We start from the raw sequence: 19047 nt of genomic DNA on the forward strand, positions 1-19047 counted from the left end.
TACTGTTTACCCTTTTCAAACCAACCTCAAATTGCATGCAAGCCAGATTTATAAAAAACAAAGAGTGTTCATATTTAACTTCAACCTCATTCACTACTATATCATCTAAATCAAACCAAGAAATCAGGTCTAAGTCAATTGATATGGTACAACCTTGACCACCAACATAATCTAAGCCATTGTTTGTGTAACACCTCAGCCCCTCGGACTGCCGGTGACTACTCATGAAGACTGTAGACTAGCCTCACAGACCAACACAAGTCTTTCCAGCGCACTTTGGCCTCACTCGTGCGCGCCCGGGAAAACTTCCCATGAGGTCATCCATCTTAAGATTGCTCCCTACCAAGCACGCTTAACTGTGGAGTTCTTAGCAAATGGGCTCCCATGAAAAGAAGATGCACCTTGTTGATATGAGTAGTCCATCAATCCTTTTTCAAGCTAAATCTGGGGTATTACAGTTTGTCCATTTGAATTTACCTCCAAACCAAAACTTAGCTGTAAACATATCACGTGCACATTACTAAACCAAAAAAAGGGAAAAAAACAACAACAGAAAAACCAATCAAGAACAACAAATTTAACAAAAACTAAACTAATTGGAAACAAATTAAAAAAGGAAAAACGAACATACCATTGAAGAACCTCAATCCAACAGAACGATTGTTCTTTTGTACTTCAATTGATCTTCTGTGCTTCTATTTAGGGTTAGAAATTTGATTCAGGGGATTAGATTTTGGACTATAGAAGAAATTAGGTGTGAAATTATGGAGGGAATTAATGGGAAAGTCGTTGAATACACAATTAATGAGGAAGTAGGATTAAAGACTATAACAGAACAAAAAAGGAAAAAAAATTAAACTCTTTTTTACCTGTTGTAACCGGTAATAAGGGGGAGGGGTATGCTATGAACAAACTATGGTGACAGTTGAGATTATCTAAAAATAAGTAATAGTAAGGATTATTTTTGGTCAATGAGTAATAATTGGGATTATTTTGAGTAAATTTTCCATTTAAATTATGATTTGATCTTGAATTTTTAAAAGTTGTATGTTTTAGTTCAATTAAGCATTCAACAACTTGTGCTAGACAAAATTTATGTGGAGTAGAGCGTAGACACATATGATTATTTTTAAAATTTTTAGTTAGAGATTTGAAGTGTTTTTTTTTCCACGTAAGATGGTTGCCTTGACAACGTTTAACTTCTTACAATATTATGAACAACTCTTTTTGTATAAGACCATCTTACAATGAGACGGACCCATAAAATTTGGCTATTACTCTAATTGATCACTTTGAAATTATAAATAATCACTGTAATACACTAAGGGGGTGTTTGATATGAACTTTTTGATATAAAGTAAGGGATTCAAATACCATTATTCCACATTTTTTCTTTGGTATAATGAAGTATTAGGTTAACTCAATCCCTTTCTTTAGGGTAGCGGATACCCTTGTTTTGTTACCACCCATTTATGTCAAGTAATAAATTCTTTTTCTTTATGTAGTTGATGTCTTCCTATATTGTTATACCAAATTACATATAACTACAACCCTTACCTTTACCCTTACTCCTATTTATTAGATTTGTTCCATTACATTTTATGTTCCCCATGCCAAACACCCCCTAAATATATATGGTAAATCTAATTGAGATAGTCCAACCATGAGATCGTCTTAATTAACAATATGTATATTACTAGTGTTGATGAACATATGGAGAAATGAAATGAAACCCTCAAAGAGTTTTAACAATGAAAAACAAAATGAAAAATATAGTGCGAAGATGAACACAAGTGTTTATGAGGCTTCTTGGATACCCCCCCCCCCCCCCCCCCCAAATGTAGTTTTATTATAAATGATTCAACAATACAATTATAATAAACCTCTCTTATCTTGAGAACAATCTCTCCAGATCACAAATACTAGAGCAATGTAAGAACACTCTTAAGTTTCTAATAATGCACTACTCAATATGTGTTTTTTTGGTGAATATTTCTATGAGTGATGAATCCTATTTATAGGCAAGGTATTCATCACTCTTAGAATTCTCTCATAAATCACCATAAACCACATATAACACCCCTATTAACTATGATAATTAACTATAGTAATAAACATCACAATAAACATTACATTAAACAAGGAAGTAATGCACTTATTCAATGACTACACAAAAAATTCTGACCAAAACGAAATCCTATGTAGTCTGCTCGATTACCACTCGATCGAGACACTACCTCGCTCGGTCGAGCGAGCCTTCAGTGAAGCTACTGTCTCATTCTGCACCACTCGCTCGACCGGTCGAGCAACCCACATTTGGTCGAGCGAGCGTCATACTTCTACTCCTTTCTTGTTGCTTCGATCAAAAAATCCTCATCAATTGTTCCAAACTTCAAACCATTCACATACAACACATCTTTATCGACCCTTTCCAAAGTATAAGACAAAGCATGTTCGATTAAGTGTTCAAAGTTAAAGTCAGTATTAAGATTATTGGTGTAACACCCTCAGAATAGGTCGAACTTTTGAAAACACCTTTAGTGAAAAACATGAGCCAAAACCTACTCATGTGAGTGTTACCGCCACATATATCTCTAATAAAATAAATGTAAGGCTTAACGACTAAGAAATAAATTAATAACTTTAAATCCAACGAAGGGTCTTACAACATAAGAAAAGACTGAAACGCAATCTATGTCCATATAAAATTTAAACAACTTAAGGTAAAATTTAAACTGAAATACGACCCTAATAAAAGCTATGTTTCTAGGTGATCCTCACTCCACGATTCCGATGCAATCAATAACCTGCAACATAAGAATGCAAGAAAAGCAAGGGAAAAACTCCCAAAATCATGAAATTGAGTAATTTCAACTCCATCCCATAAAACGATTAAGTTTGAAAATGATTTAAGAAAATAAAATATAATCAAATTGAAATAATTTTAGAAAATAATATATAGCTGAGTTTAAAAAAAACAATTTTTGAAAACAATATATATAATATCACATAAACCAATTTATTAATTTGATACTTAATAATGACAAAAACATAATCAATTTTTAATTTGAGGGAACGAGAACGCTAGTAGGCCGAGGCTTTAGCCCTATACCTACTTCATCAAGAGTCGTCACCCCAAATAATTCAAGGCCAGCAGAGTAGTCTCAGGGAACCCTAGTGTGCACACCCCTTCTACTTGGATCACAACAAATAGAAGGATGACTAAACATCGTATCAAGTATCTAAAATAATAAAACCTGTCGGCAGCTATACTAACCAAATAGGACAACCTGTTCATCATCCTTATACTTGGATTACAACAAATATAAGAGTTTCATTTCCCTCGTGTTACACTTTACGTGATTTAATATATTTTAATAATTAGTCGCGAGCACACAAACATATAATCAATCATACATTATACATTTTATTTTACGATCATAGGTTTTCCCAAGAAAAATGTATCTCAAGAATATTCAATTGCAATATTAATATCATAATATTTTTCTCCCAAATTCAATCGCATTTAAAATTATTATTAAAATAATAATATAACTTTCATAAAAATAATAATATTATAAGTATTTCTCTTTCAAATTAAACCGTATCTAATTTCGTTATCAAAATAATAATATAAATTTTATCAAAATAGTAATTATAAATTCAAGTTTGACAAAAATAATAGTAGATATAATTTGAGAATATATAAAATATAATATCATACAAAATAATGTCATATAAAATCATGCATTCTATTTAAACACATTAATTATCATTTAGCACATAATATTAACGGAATAGTCGTAATTAGATGGACATTGAGAATTACCTTGTCACGCGATCCTAGACAAACGTACGCTCCTAATAATCTTTGTCTAAGAATCCGCTGTCTACACGATAAAATAATATATCTCAAATTAATACCCCAATCAACCAATAATAAATTAAAAGACTCTCGTTTTATATATATTTAAAATGGCAGTTTCAAAAAAAGTGATTAGAAATTTTAAGAGTAGTACATAAAGAAAAGGGGAAAGGTTAAAACAATAATATGATTAAAAGAATTTAAAAAGAAAAGAAGAAAAATAAGAAAAGAAAAGTAAAAAGAAAAGCTAAACTTAGGAAAAATAGAATTGGGTTATACAGAACCCAACCCACGAAAAGAAAGGGAAAGAAGAGAGAGGAGGAAGGAAGAAGGAAGAAGGGCTGGCTGCCAGCCGGCGGTGGCTTTGGTGGCCGCCGTCGCACCCCGGTGGTATCCCGATGACTGCCGTATCGCCGGAAAACTAAGGTCAGAAAAAATTATATGTATATATATATATATATATATATATATATATATATATATATATATATATATATATATATATATATATATATATATATATATATATATATATTCATTATTCAAATAAAAAAGATGGGTGTTTTTCAATTAATAGCATAAATTTTTTTTTGGGTTTTGAATAAAAAAAAATTTCTAACAAATAGATGAAATTCATACCTTTAATATTAAAATATTGTCTTTTCTTGATTAAATTTTAAGCAATTGGAAGATGGACGAAGTGGTTTGTAAGAGAAAAAGGAAGTGTGAGTAATAATGTGAATGAATTAAGGGTAATTGGTTTAATTTATAGTGGGTAAATGAGGATAGTTATTAGATTGGAGAAGTGAGAAGTTATTTGTTAATGGGGAGTTATTTTTTTTTTTTAATTTCTGAAGTTTTTTTTATAGATTTATTATTACTATTTTATTTATTATTATTATTATTATTATTATTATTATTATTATTATTTTGAAAAAAAAAAGCGGATGTTAGAATTGGCACTTGCTTTAACAAGAAAAGTATTGGTAAAAAAATTATAATGAGGTCCGAAAGATAACACTGCACATAATAGCACTAAATTAAAAATACTTAGCTTATAATAGATATGGAAAGTTGACATAAAGCTTTTTAGACTAATGATAACATGAATATTTATTCATTCTACATCAGAGACATCATAATCAATATGCCAGCATATCCCGCTCATATAAGCTAATTCTACATTAGAGTATCTGACTCTTTTTGTCTATAGTCAGTAGATAAATTCACCACGAGTATCAGGCTTGGTAAATCTCATTTGTGCATTTTTCATGTTTGTCTGTTAAATGTATTGCATTCGAGATTGTAATCTAGCAAATTTGATCAAGCTGTAAGGGTATGTTTGGATAGAAAGAAATAGATGGAAAAGAAGATGAGGAATTTGAAGGGATTTGGAGGGGAGGAATTTAAAGGATTCAATTGATGAGTTTTGCTAAGTTATCAATCTTTCCAAAGTTGGAAAATTTTAAAGGGAAAACTTTATCTCCCTTTCTTTCTGTTTTTTTTTCTGTTCTAAACAAATAAGAGTTACTTTTCTTTAATTTATCTTTTCTTCTTTTCTCTTTCCTTTCCTCCCTTCATCTTTCTTTCATTTATTTTCTCTCCAAAGTAGTTATTCAAACATAGTCTAAATATTATTATTTCTTAAACTTGACAACTTTATTTTGATCAACTATATCTTTCCTTGGCAGAGGCGGTTCTGGAGCTATCCAGGGTGCCCAACCGCACAGGACCCAAAACTTAAAGGCCTTATATTAAAAAATCATATTGGAATAACATACTATTGTGATATAATAGCGGGTAAGAGTTCTACTTAACATATCATATGTCATATGTTCAAAACTTATTAATTAAATTTTTCTCTCCTTGTTTATCTCTTTCCAAAGCAACTGTTTAATTTTCAAATATTTTCTCTTAACATGATTTAATTTTCCCAAATTCATCAAACTTCGATTATCACTAACTTAATTTATATAAATAATCAACAATTTATTTAATTCTAGTACTTAAAATTAAAATTGTGTTGAATTTTCATTTTAGTTTATGAAAATCTTTTTTAATTATTAAAGGGCCCCAATTTTAGAAAGTTGTGAAAAATAAACAGGATCTCGAAATTGTTTGCTCCGTCCCTGTTCTTTGGTTTTTGCAGTTGAACGAGGGATTTTGGAGCTCATAAAGAAACCAATTGTGGGAAGAAAGCCGAAAATGGACTGAACAAGACTTTTGAGTTCTAAAACTTTGTTTCGATATAACATTAACATATAAAGATTGTGGTTAACGAGTGATTTTCGCACCAATAATAATGATTTTCGCATTTATGTGTAAAGAGCAAAATTCAGAAAAAAGGAGGGTGAAAATGCAGATTTAGAGTGTTGAAATCATTAGTCGTTGTGGTAGCCATGATTAAATCTATTTTGACATTGATAAATGTGGTAAGAACAAATTAGGAAGGACTTGGGTGAGTTACACCTTTTGGAGGACTTGACTTGGGATAAGGATAGTTGAAGACGCCAGATTTACGTGAGTGTAATTAATTTTTTTTTTGTTGTGTGTTAATCATTTTTGTTTGCTTGCAATTTGGTTGGTTTTGCCTTCTTGGATGGTGCTATATTTGTATGTTCTGTCATATGTGTTTTTTGCCTTCTGTTTTCGATTTTCTTTTGTAGGTTTTCCCTTTGCAAGGATTTCATATGTTAAATGATACTCGAGTTGAGAGGTTTCCTTTTATCGCGACCACCTTGTGATGAAGATATTGGTCTGCCTTCTTTCCCATCCTCTTCAGACCCTGCCTTTGGCAGGATTCATTAGGATGATGATGATAAAAACCAAATTTGTTCTTCCATCATCATCACATGTGTAGCAGTTCGTTTTTTATGTGTAATTAGTTAATAGCTCTTTCACTAAAATCTCGACTAATGTGCAAAACATTAAAGTATGTAGTTGTAGAAGAATAGATATCAAGTCGAATTGAAAATGTAAGAGAAAACAAAGAACTAAGCCAATGAAGAAAACCCTTATGTGATACTGATAATGAAAACATCTTGTTTGAAAGTCCAAGAGGAACATGGGAAAGGTATTGCGAAGCATAAGTATAGCTAGTTCATCTAAATCGTAGTTCAAAAACATGAGATACAAAAAGAATTACTTGAGCTTTAATTAATGTATTACTATTTCTAATCAATAATCAATAAATACATAAAGTTTTAAAAATACATTTCTATTTAAAAAAGTATTTTTTTTAAAAAAAAATATAAGACTTCTTCCTTCTAGTTATCTTCTCTATGTTTTTTCCTTTTTTTTTTTATTTTTTTTTATTTTACCATATAAAAAGTAAGAAAAATTTCATTCCTCTAGTGGACTGGTGTAATGTTTGAATGTTAAAATGTGGTGTAGTAGACTCGTAGTAGGTAGGAAATGTGCCATTATTGACTTTACAATTAGTCACCCATCTTCATAAATACGAATAACTTCCGTCCCTTACCTCGCCGCATTTCATTTCAATATTCCAATTTACATTTCTCATCTTCGTCCAGAATCTTCGTCTCTTCCTTCGTTCCTTCTCTCTTCTCCAGGGGTAATCTGAGGTATACTACTCTCTCCTCTTTTTCTCATTTCGGTGCTGCTGTGGGTTGCTCGAAGCCTCGATTCGAACACAGTCGAACTCGAAGGTTTTCAAACCCTAATCCCTAAAAATTGAAATTTTTGATTTTGTTTAAGGTATTTTCACTCTTTATCCTAAATCCTAATATTAATCTTGTTCTAATCTTTAATCTTAGTGTTAATCTTAAATTCTTAATCTTAATTTCTTGTAATGTGCTCTTTCGACCATTGAATTCGATTACTGTCTTCATCTTTGATTTTACAATCGAAGTAATATGGAGCCATTTATTTGTTTGAAAAACCCTGGAATTTTCTAGTTTGATGAACAAATTGGGTTTAAAAATCTACATGAATTAATGTTTTGTTTTGGTAAAAAACTGGAAACATTATTTGATTTTTTTTTTGATTGAAGAAAGTGCAACTGATGTATGGGCTTAAATTTACCTATTTATTTGGTTTTCTATGATTTGGTTTGTATGATTTTTTTAAATACTTATGATGTTTATTTGGTACTTATTTGCAGTTTTATGTTTTTAAAGTGTTAATTTACATATATCAAATGAAAGATTGTAAAATTATCTTTAATTTGATATATTTATTATATTACCATTTTCGTGTCCCCGTGTCCGCCATTTTTAAGTTGGCGTTTTCCCGTACCCGTGCCGTGTCCGTGTCCGTTTTAGTGCAACTTAGTTTATGTTTATATTTTCCATCATTTTATGCTATAATCATGTAATTATTGTATGAACATATTATATATACTTATACCAGTGTTGATCTTCCAGAATACACATAATCATGGGCAAGGCCGTGGCTGTTTTGAACAGTAGCGAGGGTGTTACTGGTACTATCTACTTCGCCCAGGAAGGAGATGGTAAATTTTGAGTTTCTGTCTTGTGGTTGGTCAAAGAATCTATTAAATATTGTGGAGTTTTCTCTTGTCTAATTATGTTCTCTTTTAGGTCCCACTACTGTGACCGGAAATATCTCAGGCCTCAAGCCTGGGCTCCATGGATTCCATGTTCATGCCCTTGGTGACACCACAAATGGCTGCATGTCAACTGGTATAACTTTAATTTTGTAATGTTGTATTCATGAAATGATCTTCTGCTATGGAAGTGAAGATTTTTCTCAGTCGAGGTTTAAGTTTCTTATGAACCTGTCTGCAGGACCACACTTTAATCCTGCTGGAAAAGAGCATGGTTCCCCAGAAGATGATGTTCGCCATGCTGGTGATCTTGGGAACATTACAGTTGGAGATGATGGTAAGTATTCTCCCCCTTTTGGAGGTGATTTCATTCAATTATTTCTTTGGACATTAATCAATGACCATTAGGCATCAAGTATGTTGGCAGATTATGTTCATATGTTAAAGCAGTCTAGGATTATCAAAAAATTTAACTAGGATAATATGGTACATGGCATCCAACAATTGCACTGAGCTTGAGTTTACAATGTCAACATTGCTACAATATTACGCCCCCACGACTAGTAGCAAAACGATTTCAAATCCAAATACGTAGTGGATTAAAAGTTCAAAACCAAAGGGATAGAACCAGTATATAACTAAAGCCCTTGGGAACTTATTTACCTTGTCATGTTAATTTTCTTAATTTTTGACTAATCAAGGGGTGAGATTAGAAGTTACACGTGCCGTCCCACTTTAATGTCCCTTACTTGATGAAGTGGGAATGCCTCTAGTTGAGTATTAGTGAGATAAAATGCCTTGTTATTGAAAGTTAGATTCTCGTGGTAATATTTTGTATCTTTTGTTCCGTTCATGATAACTTGGGTAAGCAGATTGGATACAAACTAGTAGCTGGATGCATTCATTTTCTCTCTGGGTTAAATTGTGTTATGTAAGCACATAATTTGAAGTACATAATTAGAACTTTCAGCTTTAGACATGTGTTGACCGATAATTGGCATTTGGTCACATGAGCTATGAGAAAAAGGTGCGGAGTGTGCTTAGGTATTTTGTAAGTCTCACATTTCATCTCCTCCTCTTGTTGCTGAAAAGCCATAAGACTTCTGGATTCTGTTGCTTTCTGTCATGTGTAGGCTGAGGATTCCCAAACATATTTGTTTTTGTTTATGTAAACGAATAGCCTCTTTAATCTTTATGAATTCCTAACGCTAATCTTGGTTATTTCTCAGGTAATGCTACCTTTACAATTATTGATAGCCAGGTAATCTTTGTGTTCTTTTGTAATTGACGATCACTCTTCTTGACAACAAAAGTATCAACATACATAAAGAGGAAATTTATGTGACTTACTGCTATTCTTGTTTTTTAGATTCCTCTTTCAGGAGCCAATTCTATTGTGGGGAGGGCTGTTGTTGTCCATGCTGATCCTGATGATCTTGGAAGGGGTATGTTTTATATGTCACGTAAATGATGGTCTCAACTTTGAAGTATTCATTTGTATTCTGTTTAATGGTCTGACTTGTTGATTGAATATGTTTTGCGTTGAAATTAAAATCGTCATCACTCTTTGGACTAACCTGTACTAAATTTCAAATTTTAATTGGGTAGAGAGACATTGGAGTGGTTTGAATTAGTTTTAAGTGATCTTCTCACACATTCAAGGTAGCTTTTTGCTGATACAAATGAGGGAAATCATACATTTGGTCTAATAAGGGAAGGCTTAGAAGATGATTGAGGAGATAACTAGTCAAATGCATATGTTTGCATCAAGATAACTCCTATTATGTTGCTTTTCTTTGAACTTCTCACATCTCGCCATGTCTACAAAGCCGAAACACATTAGGGGAACCAAATAAAAGAGGGGACAAAAAAAGTGAATCATCATCTAATAGATTTACAGTTAATTAGCGTGCTAAAAGATCGAAGAAAATGAGCATTGCTATAGCTTTGAGCTAAAATTGCTACTATATCAATTTGTTTCGGCTTGCTGATTTACTGGATTGAGATGAATGTTATGATTACTGGTTTGAGGTTGAACGTATCAGATTTTGGACTAGACTCTGGACTATGACTTTAAGATCTATGTCATGCTGTTTGATTTCTGCATTCTTGTGTGGTACTAGTCTTCTTGTAGCCCGTAGGACATAGTTTTAATATGTTTAATTTTTCCACCAACATAGGGATTGATACTACAATGGTCTTGATATGACTTATGTTATTAGACATATGCTTTACCACTTTAGTCTGGAAAGGGAGGTTTTATTCCCTAGTGTCATGAAAGCCTGAACGGAGACATATGCTTGGGAGGTTTTATTTCTTGAGTAATAAAGCATTATATCATCTGATTATAAAACTTTGGCCACTTTTATTTTTCACATTGCATTTACCGAAGAAAAGTATATTAAGGATGCTACTTCTGATTGCACTATCTTCATGCTTCCCGAGTTGAAATGTATAAAAGTTGACATTGAACGTCAGGATTTAAAACTTGCATACTTGTTCTGTTTCTGATTGTGGATAATACTATCTTACCATGAACATCATGTTGCAACATGCAAATCCGTCAAGTTAAACTATGGGATATTTTTTCTCAGGAGGACATGAGCTCAGCAAGACCACTGGCAATGCAGGCGGAAGAATTGCTTGCGGTAAGCTTTGTAAACCTTAGTTACGTTTCGTATGCGTTGAGTTGCACTATCTGAAGGTTGTCGATGATGTTTGAATTTTTTCGCGTTCAGTCATCATTAATAGGTTGTATTGATACAGGTATTATTGGTCTTCAAGGTTAAGCTTATCTTTTTCGACTTTCAAAGAGAGAGATTGAAGTAGAGATTACAGTTTTCTTCTCTCCCATATGAGAATGATGGTGGAAAAAACAAGAAAAAAATGATGTTCTCTAAATAAACCCAGCATTACTTTTGCTGGAATTGTTAGATGTGTCCATGAAGATTCGGTATTATGCATGGATTTGTATGAACTGAAACAAAGTTGATTCTAATTGGTTGTCTTTATGTGATTGTGCAATTTTTTTGTATTTACGGTTGATTGTGAGTCCAGTTTTTTAAGATTTAGATTAGATTCAAACTTTGAAACTTTATTTGCACGGCTTTTAAAGTCTAAAAATGGATCCTTGATCAAGTCTCACACCCTTGGTTGTCAAAGGCTTGGTATTTAAAAATTTTGTTTGGTAAGAAGTTTTAAGCCAATTCAAAAACTAGCTTTTAAGTTAAATAACTAATAATTAATTTTTTGTCAAACTTCTCATTTAACATTTAACTTTTATAATTGGCTTAATGATAAACAAAAAAGTACATGCTACTAGTTAATTAAATTGAGCTAAGTAAACCAGTCAAAAACAATTGTTAAGCAACTCTATAGTTTTATCTTTTATTTTCCATATCGACTTCATGAAGTTTTATATTTCATTTGTTTTTCAATGACTATACTCGAGTATTATATCTTTTCATCAATCAAATATTATTTACAAGTTATTATAAGAAAATTATTAATATAGTGGAATCTTGTTTGATTTCTCTTAACATCCAACTATGTTGAGAATACAACATCAATATAATTTAAGTCTAGTGGGCGTTAAGAGGAGCAAGAATAGCCTGTGCCCAAGTTCTATCCAAAAATTAGAAAATTGACGCTTTAATATATAATAGTTAGAGACTTATAATAGTATACTTGGTAATTAAGGACCTATAAATAATTCGCCTCGAACTTCTCAAATCTCAGGACCTACCCTATGCATTTGGAAGTGCATCACCAAAGCAGCCATTTCTCACAACCCATTGATCAACCATTCCTAACATGGGTATATTTCATTCCATCATCCAATTCATTATACAAAATGACAACTTTGTCAATCATTTAAAGGAACACCCAACTTTTTAGCAGTGTTAAAATAATCCAAGAGTGTATCTTTCTGATTGAATTTACAAGAAACAAGCTTAAAAACAGCTTGAAATGCTAAAGAACGCAAATTAGCATCTAGTTTAGGACAAACGGATTTAGGACATTTGTTAAGTCTACATTGAAGAGGTAAAATTTAGCTGGAATAAACTATATTTCCTTATAATTATTGGAAATTTCACGTTATAATTCTAAATATTTTATTTTTGCAAAGATAAATATTTTTTTAAATTTAGTGGTGATTTTAACCTTTCAACTTTTTTGTATAGTAGCCAAAAAATTAAGATTTTTTGTTATATCAAATACTCATTTCGAACAAATTTTTGAAAAACGTGTCTCATAAGAATGATTGTGATATTTGAGTTTAAGAAAAAAGAGTTGTTATAATGGGTAATAATAACATAAATTTAGCAAAAATCTTAACCTTCTGCCTACAAAATTAAAAAGTTAAAAACTTAAGTCATCAAACAAATTAAAACAAATATTGACCATCGTGTAAAAAAGCTAAAAATAAAATAAAATTATCACGGGTAATTATTCTCTCATGTAAAAAAGAGACTCCAAGTGCCCAACCAAAAAAAAGAGAGTCATTTCCCAGAATAATGTTTAAAAAAAAAAATTTCCCACTTTACCTAATTTGGGAAAGAATTTCCCAGAATACCGTCCACGTGGAAAAGTCTTTTTTTTTTTTTTAGACCAAACCGCCACTTGAAATGGCGGTTTACATAAAGCACAAAAACGCCACATGAAGTGGCGGTTTGGTCAAGGCAAACCGCCATCTCATGTGGCGGTTTGATCCCTGGTAAACCGCCACTTCATGTGGCGGTTTGCTGGTGGCCTGCAACAATTTTTTTTTTTCTTTCATTTCCCCTAAATAGTGAACGTAACCTGCATTAAACTAGTTCAATACCATCTATTCCATATTAATCAATTACGAACCAGCTTGATTTGAAAAAATTAATTATGAAAATAATGCGAAGATATATTACAATCATGAACATACAAAGTTAAAATCATACAAGAATATACAAGAAGTTAAAATAATATAAGAATATACAAAGTTTGTTAAACTACAACCCCCGGCCCCTTTTGTTTTGCGCACCGGTGGATGATGATGGTGTGAACTCGTCAACCTCCGCAATGACATTAAGAGTAGGAGCTCGTCGTTGACTAGCACGCTGATATGTGATAATCCTTTACGGAGGCGATGGATGTGGCGGAGGAGTGTTGATGGAAGACGGGGGAACGAACGGCGACATAGTAGCGGATGTCGATGGCGATCTGGAAGACCGACCCTGAGTAGATGAACGATGGCGGCCTCTTGTGGACCGAGAACTGGATCCTCCGGAAGAGCTACCTCGATGGGCTGAACTCCTTGGAGAAGGAGTGTGGAATGTGTCATCTACGTCGCCAATGACGGGTGGAGTCGGTATGAGGTACTCATAACCCGCTTGACTCAATGCATCGGTCAACGACGCATTAATGGAGCCTAAGGTCTGAGAACATAGCCGATAGCCCACGTCAACTGGCGATGTAGCGGCCCCTTGAATCGTGTCATTACATTGTATCAACACTGATCGGATGCGCTCAGCCTGTTTGTTATCATTATATTGTTAAAACAGTTACTTAAAACTATTACTATTTGTTATGAGTGTTGAAAGAAAACGTACCAGTAACGTAGATGTCGGATGGTAATGTGATCCTGGCTGCGCAAATGCGGTGTTCGTTAGGCGTAATATGGAGATGCGCCTGTACCAACTCATGTACATAGCAGAGCTATGACCTGTGAAGTTATCTCCTCCAACCAATGTAGATGCTCGGTCGTTCCACGCATCTACATGCGATCTATGTCGTACGAGGTAGTTCTTGTCCCCAGTCCTCCGATCGATCGCATGTAGTTGACGTTGGGTGTCACAGGCTTGCGGAATTACCTGCTCCAAACCGAATTGACGCATGACACGATCCGGGAGATGTAGCTCGACGATGTCAAAGCAAATAAGAGGACAACGCGATCTCCAAATCTCGTGGCCCGATGTACATATGTGCGGTAGAGCTTCCATCTTAGCCGCTGTGTAAGGCTGCCATGTCATCTGTAATAGAAATGAATATGCTTAGTAATGTATACAATTTATTCATAACTAATACAAATAGTAAATGTTACTAACCTGCTCGTCCCGTTGTCGATCTAGTGCGTCCCTGTAGTAGACGAGAGTATGTGGGGAGTGAGATCTCGAAAGATATACGCGAAGCCAGCTGCAAACAAATAAACATTGATTAACATTTTCATCTATCATAAAATAGTGAAATTATGAATTTGAATAGTGAATTGAGTGTTGCTACCTTACCGAGTCGCCGCTCTTGTCCGGAAACAAGATGCATCCAAACAGGTACAAAATGTAAGCTCGGGCATGTCTGTCAACCGTCACATCATCTGCATCATCCTCAAACGCGCTAAAATGCTGTCGAAGCCAAGTCAGCTTCAATGACGATCCAACGATGATCTTCGGCTGGGTGGGGTCTTGAGGGTTTTCCGGCCAAACCCCTAGCAGCTCATGTACTAATGCTGGCCAATTTCCCTCCCCATGGCCAATGACTGCTTGTCCTTCAACCGGCAGTCCCATGATAACTGCCACATCTTGCAACGTGATCGTTGCCTCGCCAACTGTGAGGTGGAAGGTATGTGTCTCCGGCCTCCACCTCTCCACCAATGCAGTGATAAGAGCTCGATCGAGCTCTAAGCCCCCGCCCAACAACCGGTGAATGTATCTGAAACCAGCTAGCTCGACTACGTCTAATACCCTGTCATCCACCTCCCACCGTAACGTACTCGCCTGGTAGTGCTGACGAGTAACCAATTGGGCAGTGGAGCCCTCCCACGCAGCTACGCTCCTGTGTGTCGCCTGAAGCGTAAGCACTGATGGATCAACTGGGCCCGGCATCGCCATGATCGCTGTTACGTGTTTTTCATCGCCATAAGTGTTATAAAAATCATAAAAATATCATGACTTCCCTCGCATTATCCAAATTTGCAACCAATTCAACATGTTTTTCAATGGGATAATGATCTTTCATGTGATATCTCCACCAATTTGCTACCAATTTGCAACCAATATCATGACTTCCTCACCCCAATACACTATAACAGGAAGTGTAAATTTGAATACAAGAATTTGTGATACTAAGGTATTAGAACACTTATTATAAGGTTCATTTCAAATATAAAAGCTAAAAATACCATGAATATATACAAAAACCATTAAACTAACCCTACAAAGTAATAAACTTTCATTGAAGCATTTCATCAAACACTTTATATGCATACAAAACAAATCCTAAAATTCAACTACAAATGTGTAAAACGTAAGCTTAAATCATGAAAACAATAGAATGTAACAAACAATTAACGTTTTTATAACTTCAATTCAAACAATAATTAACAAAAAAAACAATTTGCATATTGAACAAAAATTAGGGTTTTATTCATACCTTAAATGAGGATGAAAATGAACTAGTACACAAGGAGAAGATGGGAATGTAGTTGATTAGCTTAGTTGAATGAGAGGAATTGTAAATTTGAAGTAAATGAGAGTGAAGAATTTTTTTTTTTTAGCAAAACCGGCAGCAAGTTGAATGAAGAGCAAAATGGAATGCAGTGAACAACATCTCACGACATTCTGGAGATTTGTACTAATACCAAACCGCCAAATCAAGTGGCGGTTTACTCCACTTTACTTTTTTTTTTTTTTTTTTTTTTAAAAAATTTACCTTAACCAAACCGCCATCTCAGATGGCGTTTTACTCCAAATGCCTGAATAAAACCGCCATTTCATGTTAGCGGTTTCATTAAAAAAAAAAAAAAAATTTTCGAAGCAATCCTACGCGGACGGTAAACTTGAAAATACTTTCCCATTTTAAGGAAAGTGGGAATTTTTTTTTAATTTGGCCATAGATCGGGAATAGACTCAAAAAAAGATGACAAATATGAGAACCGCTGATGAAAATGAGGTTAGATGTTGGACCGGTAACTGATTCGGCTTGTCATTATTCTTGTAGACTGTAGTCTTGTAGATCGAAGAAACCATTGCTAACGATTCACAAAGGTCTGAAGCAGAGCGAGAGAGAAAATGGTGAAAGAGGTAGCAGAAAGCTGTATTGACAGTTTACTGATCGAAATGGTGTCTTCTTACTGCGATCGTTTCTACGCTAACAAGCCTGAACTCGCTGCTCGTCGTATAGAAGCCATTGGCTACCAGGTCGGCCATCAACTCTCTGAGAGGTACTTGCCTTTTTCATCTCTCTCTCCTTTTTGTGTAACCCTTATTTCATCAATCATCATGGATCATTCATTTTCGCTAATTTTATGAAGTTACGGATTTTTGATTGTACTGGATTTGATTCTGATAGTTTAGGGGAAGTATGGGGATTTTTTGCTGGTCATCATGATTTGATGCCGAATTTTTGAAATCTTATAGTTGTCGAAGTAGTTTTGAGGTTGTCGCCTGGTGAACCTGCGTAATTGTTTGACAATTTAGGATTAAGACTATTGGAAACAAGTAAGATCCACTATGTTAGATGCTTGTTTTAGAGCTTCTCTGCCAGTTTGAAAAGCTTAAATTGTTCACTAGATGTAGCTTTTTTCATCAATAATAAAGCTGGCTATTATCTACTGTTTTTTCATCAATGATAATGATAACCAATCTTACTTTGTTAACGATCAGGAATCAATTGACACTTTGACTGATGGGGGCAAGATGAGGATGAGATTTATGATGCTCTATGGGGTTGATTATTTGTTTGTGACCATGGGCAAATGTAGATAGAGGCAAGAAAGAATTACAGTATACTCCAACACTAGGCTACAAAGGATATCTATAATATTTATTATGTTTCTAACACTTAACGCACTTGCAATTAAAACTTAGTTTAAGTATGTCTTGTGATACATAATAATAAATTTGTGCTACCCTATCTTTTAATTCCTATATCTTCCATTGTTTGTGACATCTAAGATGTACACTCTTGATAATACTGAATTCACAAGGGTTCTAAATACCTATAGGAAACGATGAGAACACTTGGAGTTCATATTGGATGTAAGGAGCAATCATTTATTATTAGCAAAGTTTTGCTACAATAGCAGATAATGAGGGTATCTCTCATTTAAGAGTGGTGGGCTAGGGGGGCGGACGAGATGAGTTGGGAATAGGGGGTGTTTTAGAAAGAATGCAAAAGAAAAATGGGGATATTTTACACTGGATGGATTGTGGCTGGTAGGAAATTATTGCTATGAGTACTTCTATATGATTGCTTGAATGTAATTGTCCCATATATTGCAGGCTGATGTTACTTATTTCTCTATATTCACACAATTTTCTAAAATGGTGGAGGATTTTTTTTTCTTCGATTTGTAATCTAAAAGAAGATCAATGCATTCTCTATCACACACTATACATGGGATACCGAGCTAATAAGAAAGTAAAAACTACACACCTAAAATCAACCCCTACTATGGAATATGGATACACAGTGATGGGTTAAATTTAAATTACATAGTGATGGGTTAAATTTAAATTACACAGTTGATGTATATGGAAGGACAACACATTTTTTTGCTATTGCAATTGGCATTCATCAGGTTCGACCCTAAACCCATTTCAATTCTTAGTAGTTCATGATGAGACGACTCTATGTGCCTTGGTGCATGTTGTTTGGTAGACACAGAGGGGGTAAATTTTAAGTTAGAACAATAGAAACAAGAGTTTGAGCCATGAGGCTTCAAATACCTTGAGTTTCATATTTTAGAGTAATGCAGATATTCAACAAGATGTGACCCATAGAATTAAGTGTTAGGTGGCAAAAATAGAGAGCAACTACTTAAACATTATGTCACCGAGATATACATCTAAGCTAAAGGGTAAGTTTTATCAAACGATCATTAGACCAATGCTACAATATGAATTAGAACGTCGTGGTTATAGAATTGATCAAAGGATCATAGGAATATGGGAGTAGCAGAATAAATACGAACTCTTTGTTGAATGAATGGGCTTACCTTGAGGTATAGAGTTCAAAGCGAAGATATAAAAAAGGATTTAGGAGTTGCAAATATTGAGAAAAATATGAAAAAGAATCATTTAAAATGGTTCAGATATGTGCAAAGATGGAGTATTAGCGAAGTGATAAGTAATATAGAAAGTTGAAACTCGAGGGACTTAAAAAAGAGCGAGAAAGATTCAAGATGATCTAGAGGGAAGTAGTGGAAATGAATATGAAAGATTTAGACATTCATGTTGAGATGATAAAAAATTGAAAAATTTGAAGAACCCTTGACGAGTACTAGAAATGATCAATCGGTTTATGTAGTCGACTAATCTTTTGGGATTAAAACTTCGGTATTGTTCTTGTTACAATTGATGTATGTCATCGCTAATAACTTATATGGATTAGAAATACCTTATTGATGAAATTAGGTACACTATATAGATATACTATTATTAGGTTTTTTTTTTATATGATTTCTCAAATCCTCCCAAGATCAATTTAGGCATATATATTACTTGAACTGTAATTCCATGTTTTAACTCCAAGTTAGCTTTAATAAAAACTTTTGTAAAACTTTTATAGTGATGTACAATGGTTTATACATGGCAATAAGGTAATCCCTTTTAGCATTATAGTTTATATGAGAGTAAAGTTTCATAAAGGAAATGTGAGAACTTTAGGACTAGAGTTCCAAACC

General features: G+C 33.8%; 3 protein-coding genes and 1 long non-coding RNA gene across 6 annotated transcripts in view; 3 read left to right on the forward strand and 1 right to left on the reverse strand.

Annotated features, from left to right (window-relative positions):
• The first annotated feature begins 4099 nt into the window (after positions 1-4099).
• LOC130818958 (uncharacterized) lies at positions 4100-6517 on the forward strand. 2 transcript variants are annotated; one of them, XR_009044042.1, is made up of 3 exons: positions 4100-4291; positions 5557-5665; positions 6303-6517. It is a non-coding gene; the product is annotated as an uncharacterized LOC130818958 (long non-coding RNA). The 2 variants fall into 2 exon arrangements; XR_009044041.1 differs by having other exon boundaries at positions 6313-6517.
• A 627-nt stretch (positions 6518-7144) lies between these two features.
• LOC130818957 (superoxide dismutase [Cu-Zn]) lies at positions 7145-11417 on the forward strand. 2 transcript variants are annotated; one of them, XM_057685244.1, is made up of 8 exons: positions 7145-7449; positions 8251-8339; positions 8428-8529; positions 8635-8730; positions 9623-9654; positions 9763-9838; positions 10988-11041; positions 11160-11417. In XM_057685244.1, exons 2-8 carry the CDS (start codon positions 8264-8266, stop codon positions 11180-11182), a joined length of 459 nt encoding a protein of 152 aa, XP_057541227.1. In that variant the 5' UTR covers positions 7145-7449; positions 8251-8263; the 3' UTR covers positions 11183-11417. The 2 variants fall into 2 exon arrangements, with proteins under 2 accessions (XP_057541227.1, XP_057541228.1); XM_057685245.1 differs by having other exon boundaries at positions 7281-7582.
• An 841-nt stretch (positions 11418-12258) lies between these two features.
• Positions 12259-16018, reverse strand: LOC130818610 (protein MAIN-LIKE 1-like). The gene is made up of 3 exons (XM_057684773.1): positions 15795-16018; positions 14700-15258; positions 12259-12424 (listed from the first exon to the last, which is right to left on the reverse strand). The coding sequence occupies exons 2-3, from the start codon at positions 15251-15253 to the stop codon at positions 12259-12261; spliced, it is 720 nt and encodes a 239-aa protein (XP_057540756.1). The 5' UTR covers positions 15254-15258; positions 15795-16018.
• Positions 16019-16194: 176 nt separating this feature from the next.
• LOC130818959 (uncharacterized) overlaps positions 16195-19047 on the forward strand; it is a 5481-nt gene continuing 2628 nt past the window's right edge. Inside the window, exon 1 of the mRNA XM_057685246.1 lies at positions 16195-16584. Within this exon, the coding sequence (XP_057541229.1) occupies positions 16433-16584 (152 nt within the window). The 5' untranslated portion in view covers positions 16195-16432. The remainder of the gene's footprint in view (positions 16585-19047) is intronic.

This window comes from Amaranthus tricolor, chromosome 7 (genome assembly GCF_026212465.1).
Source record: "Amaranthus tricolor cultivar Red isolate AtriRed21 chromosome 7, ASM2621246v1, whole genome shotgun sequence".
NCBI classification, from domain to species: Eukaryota; Viridiplantae; Streptophyta; class Magnoliopsida; order Caryophyllales; family Amaranthaceae; genus Amaranthus; species Amaranthus tricolor.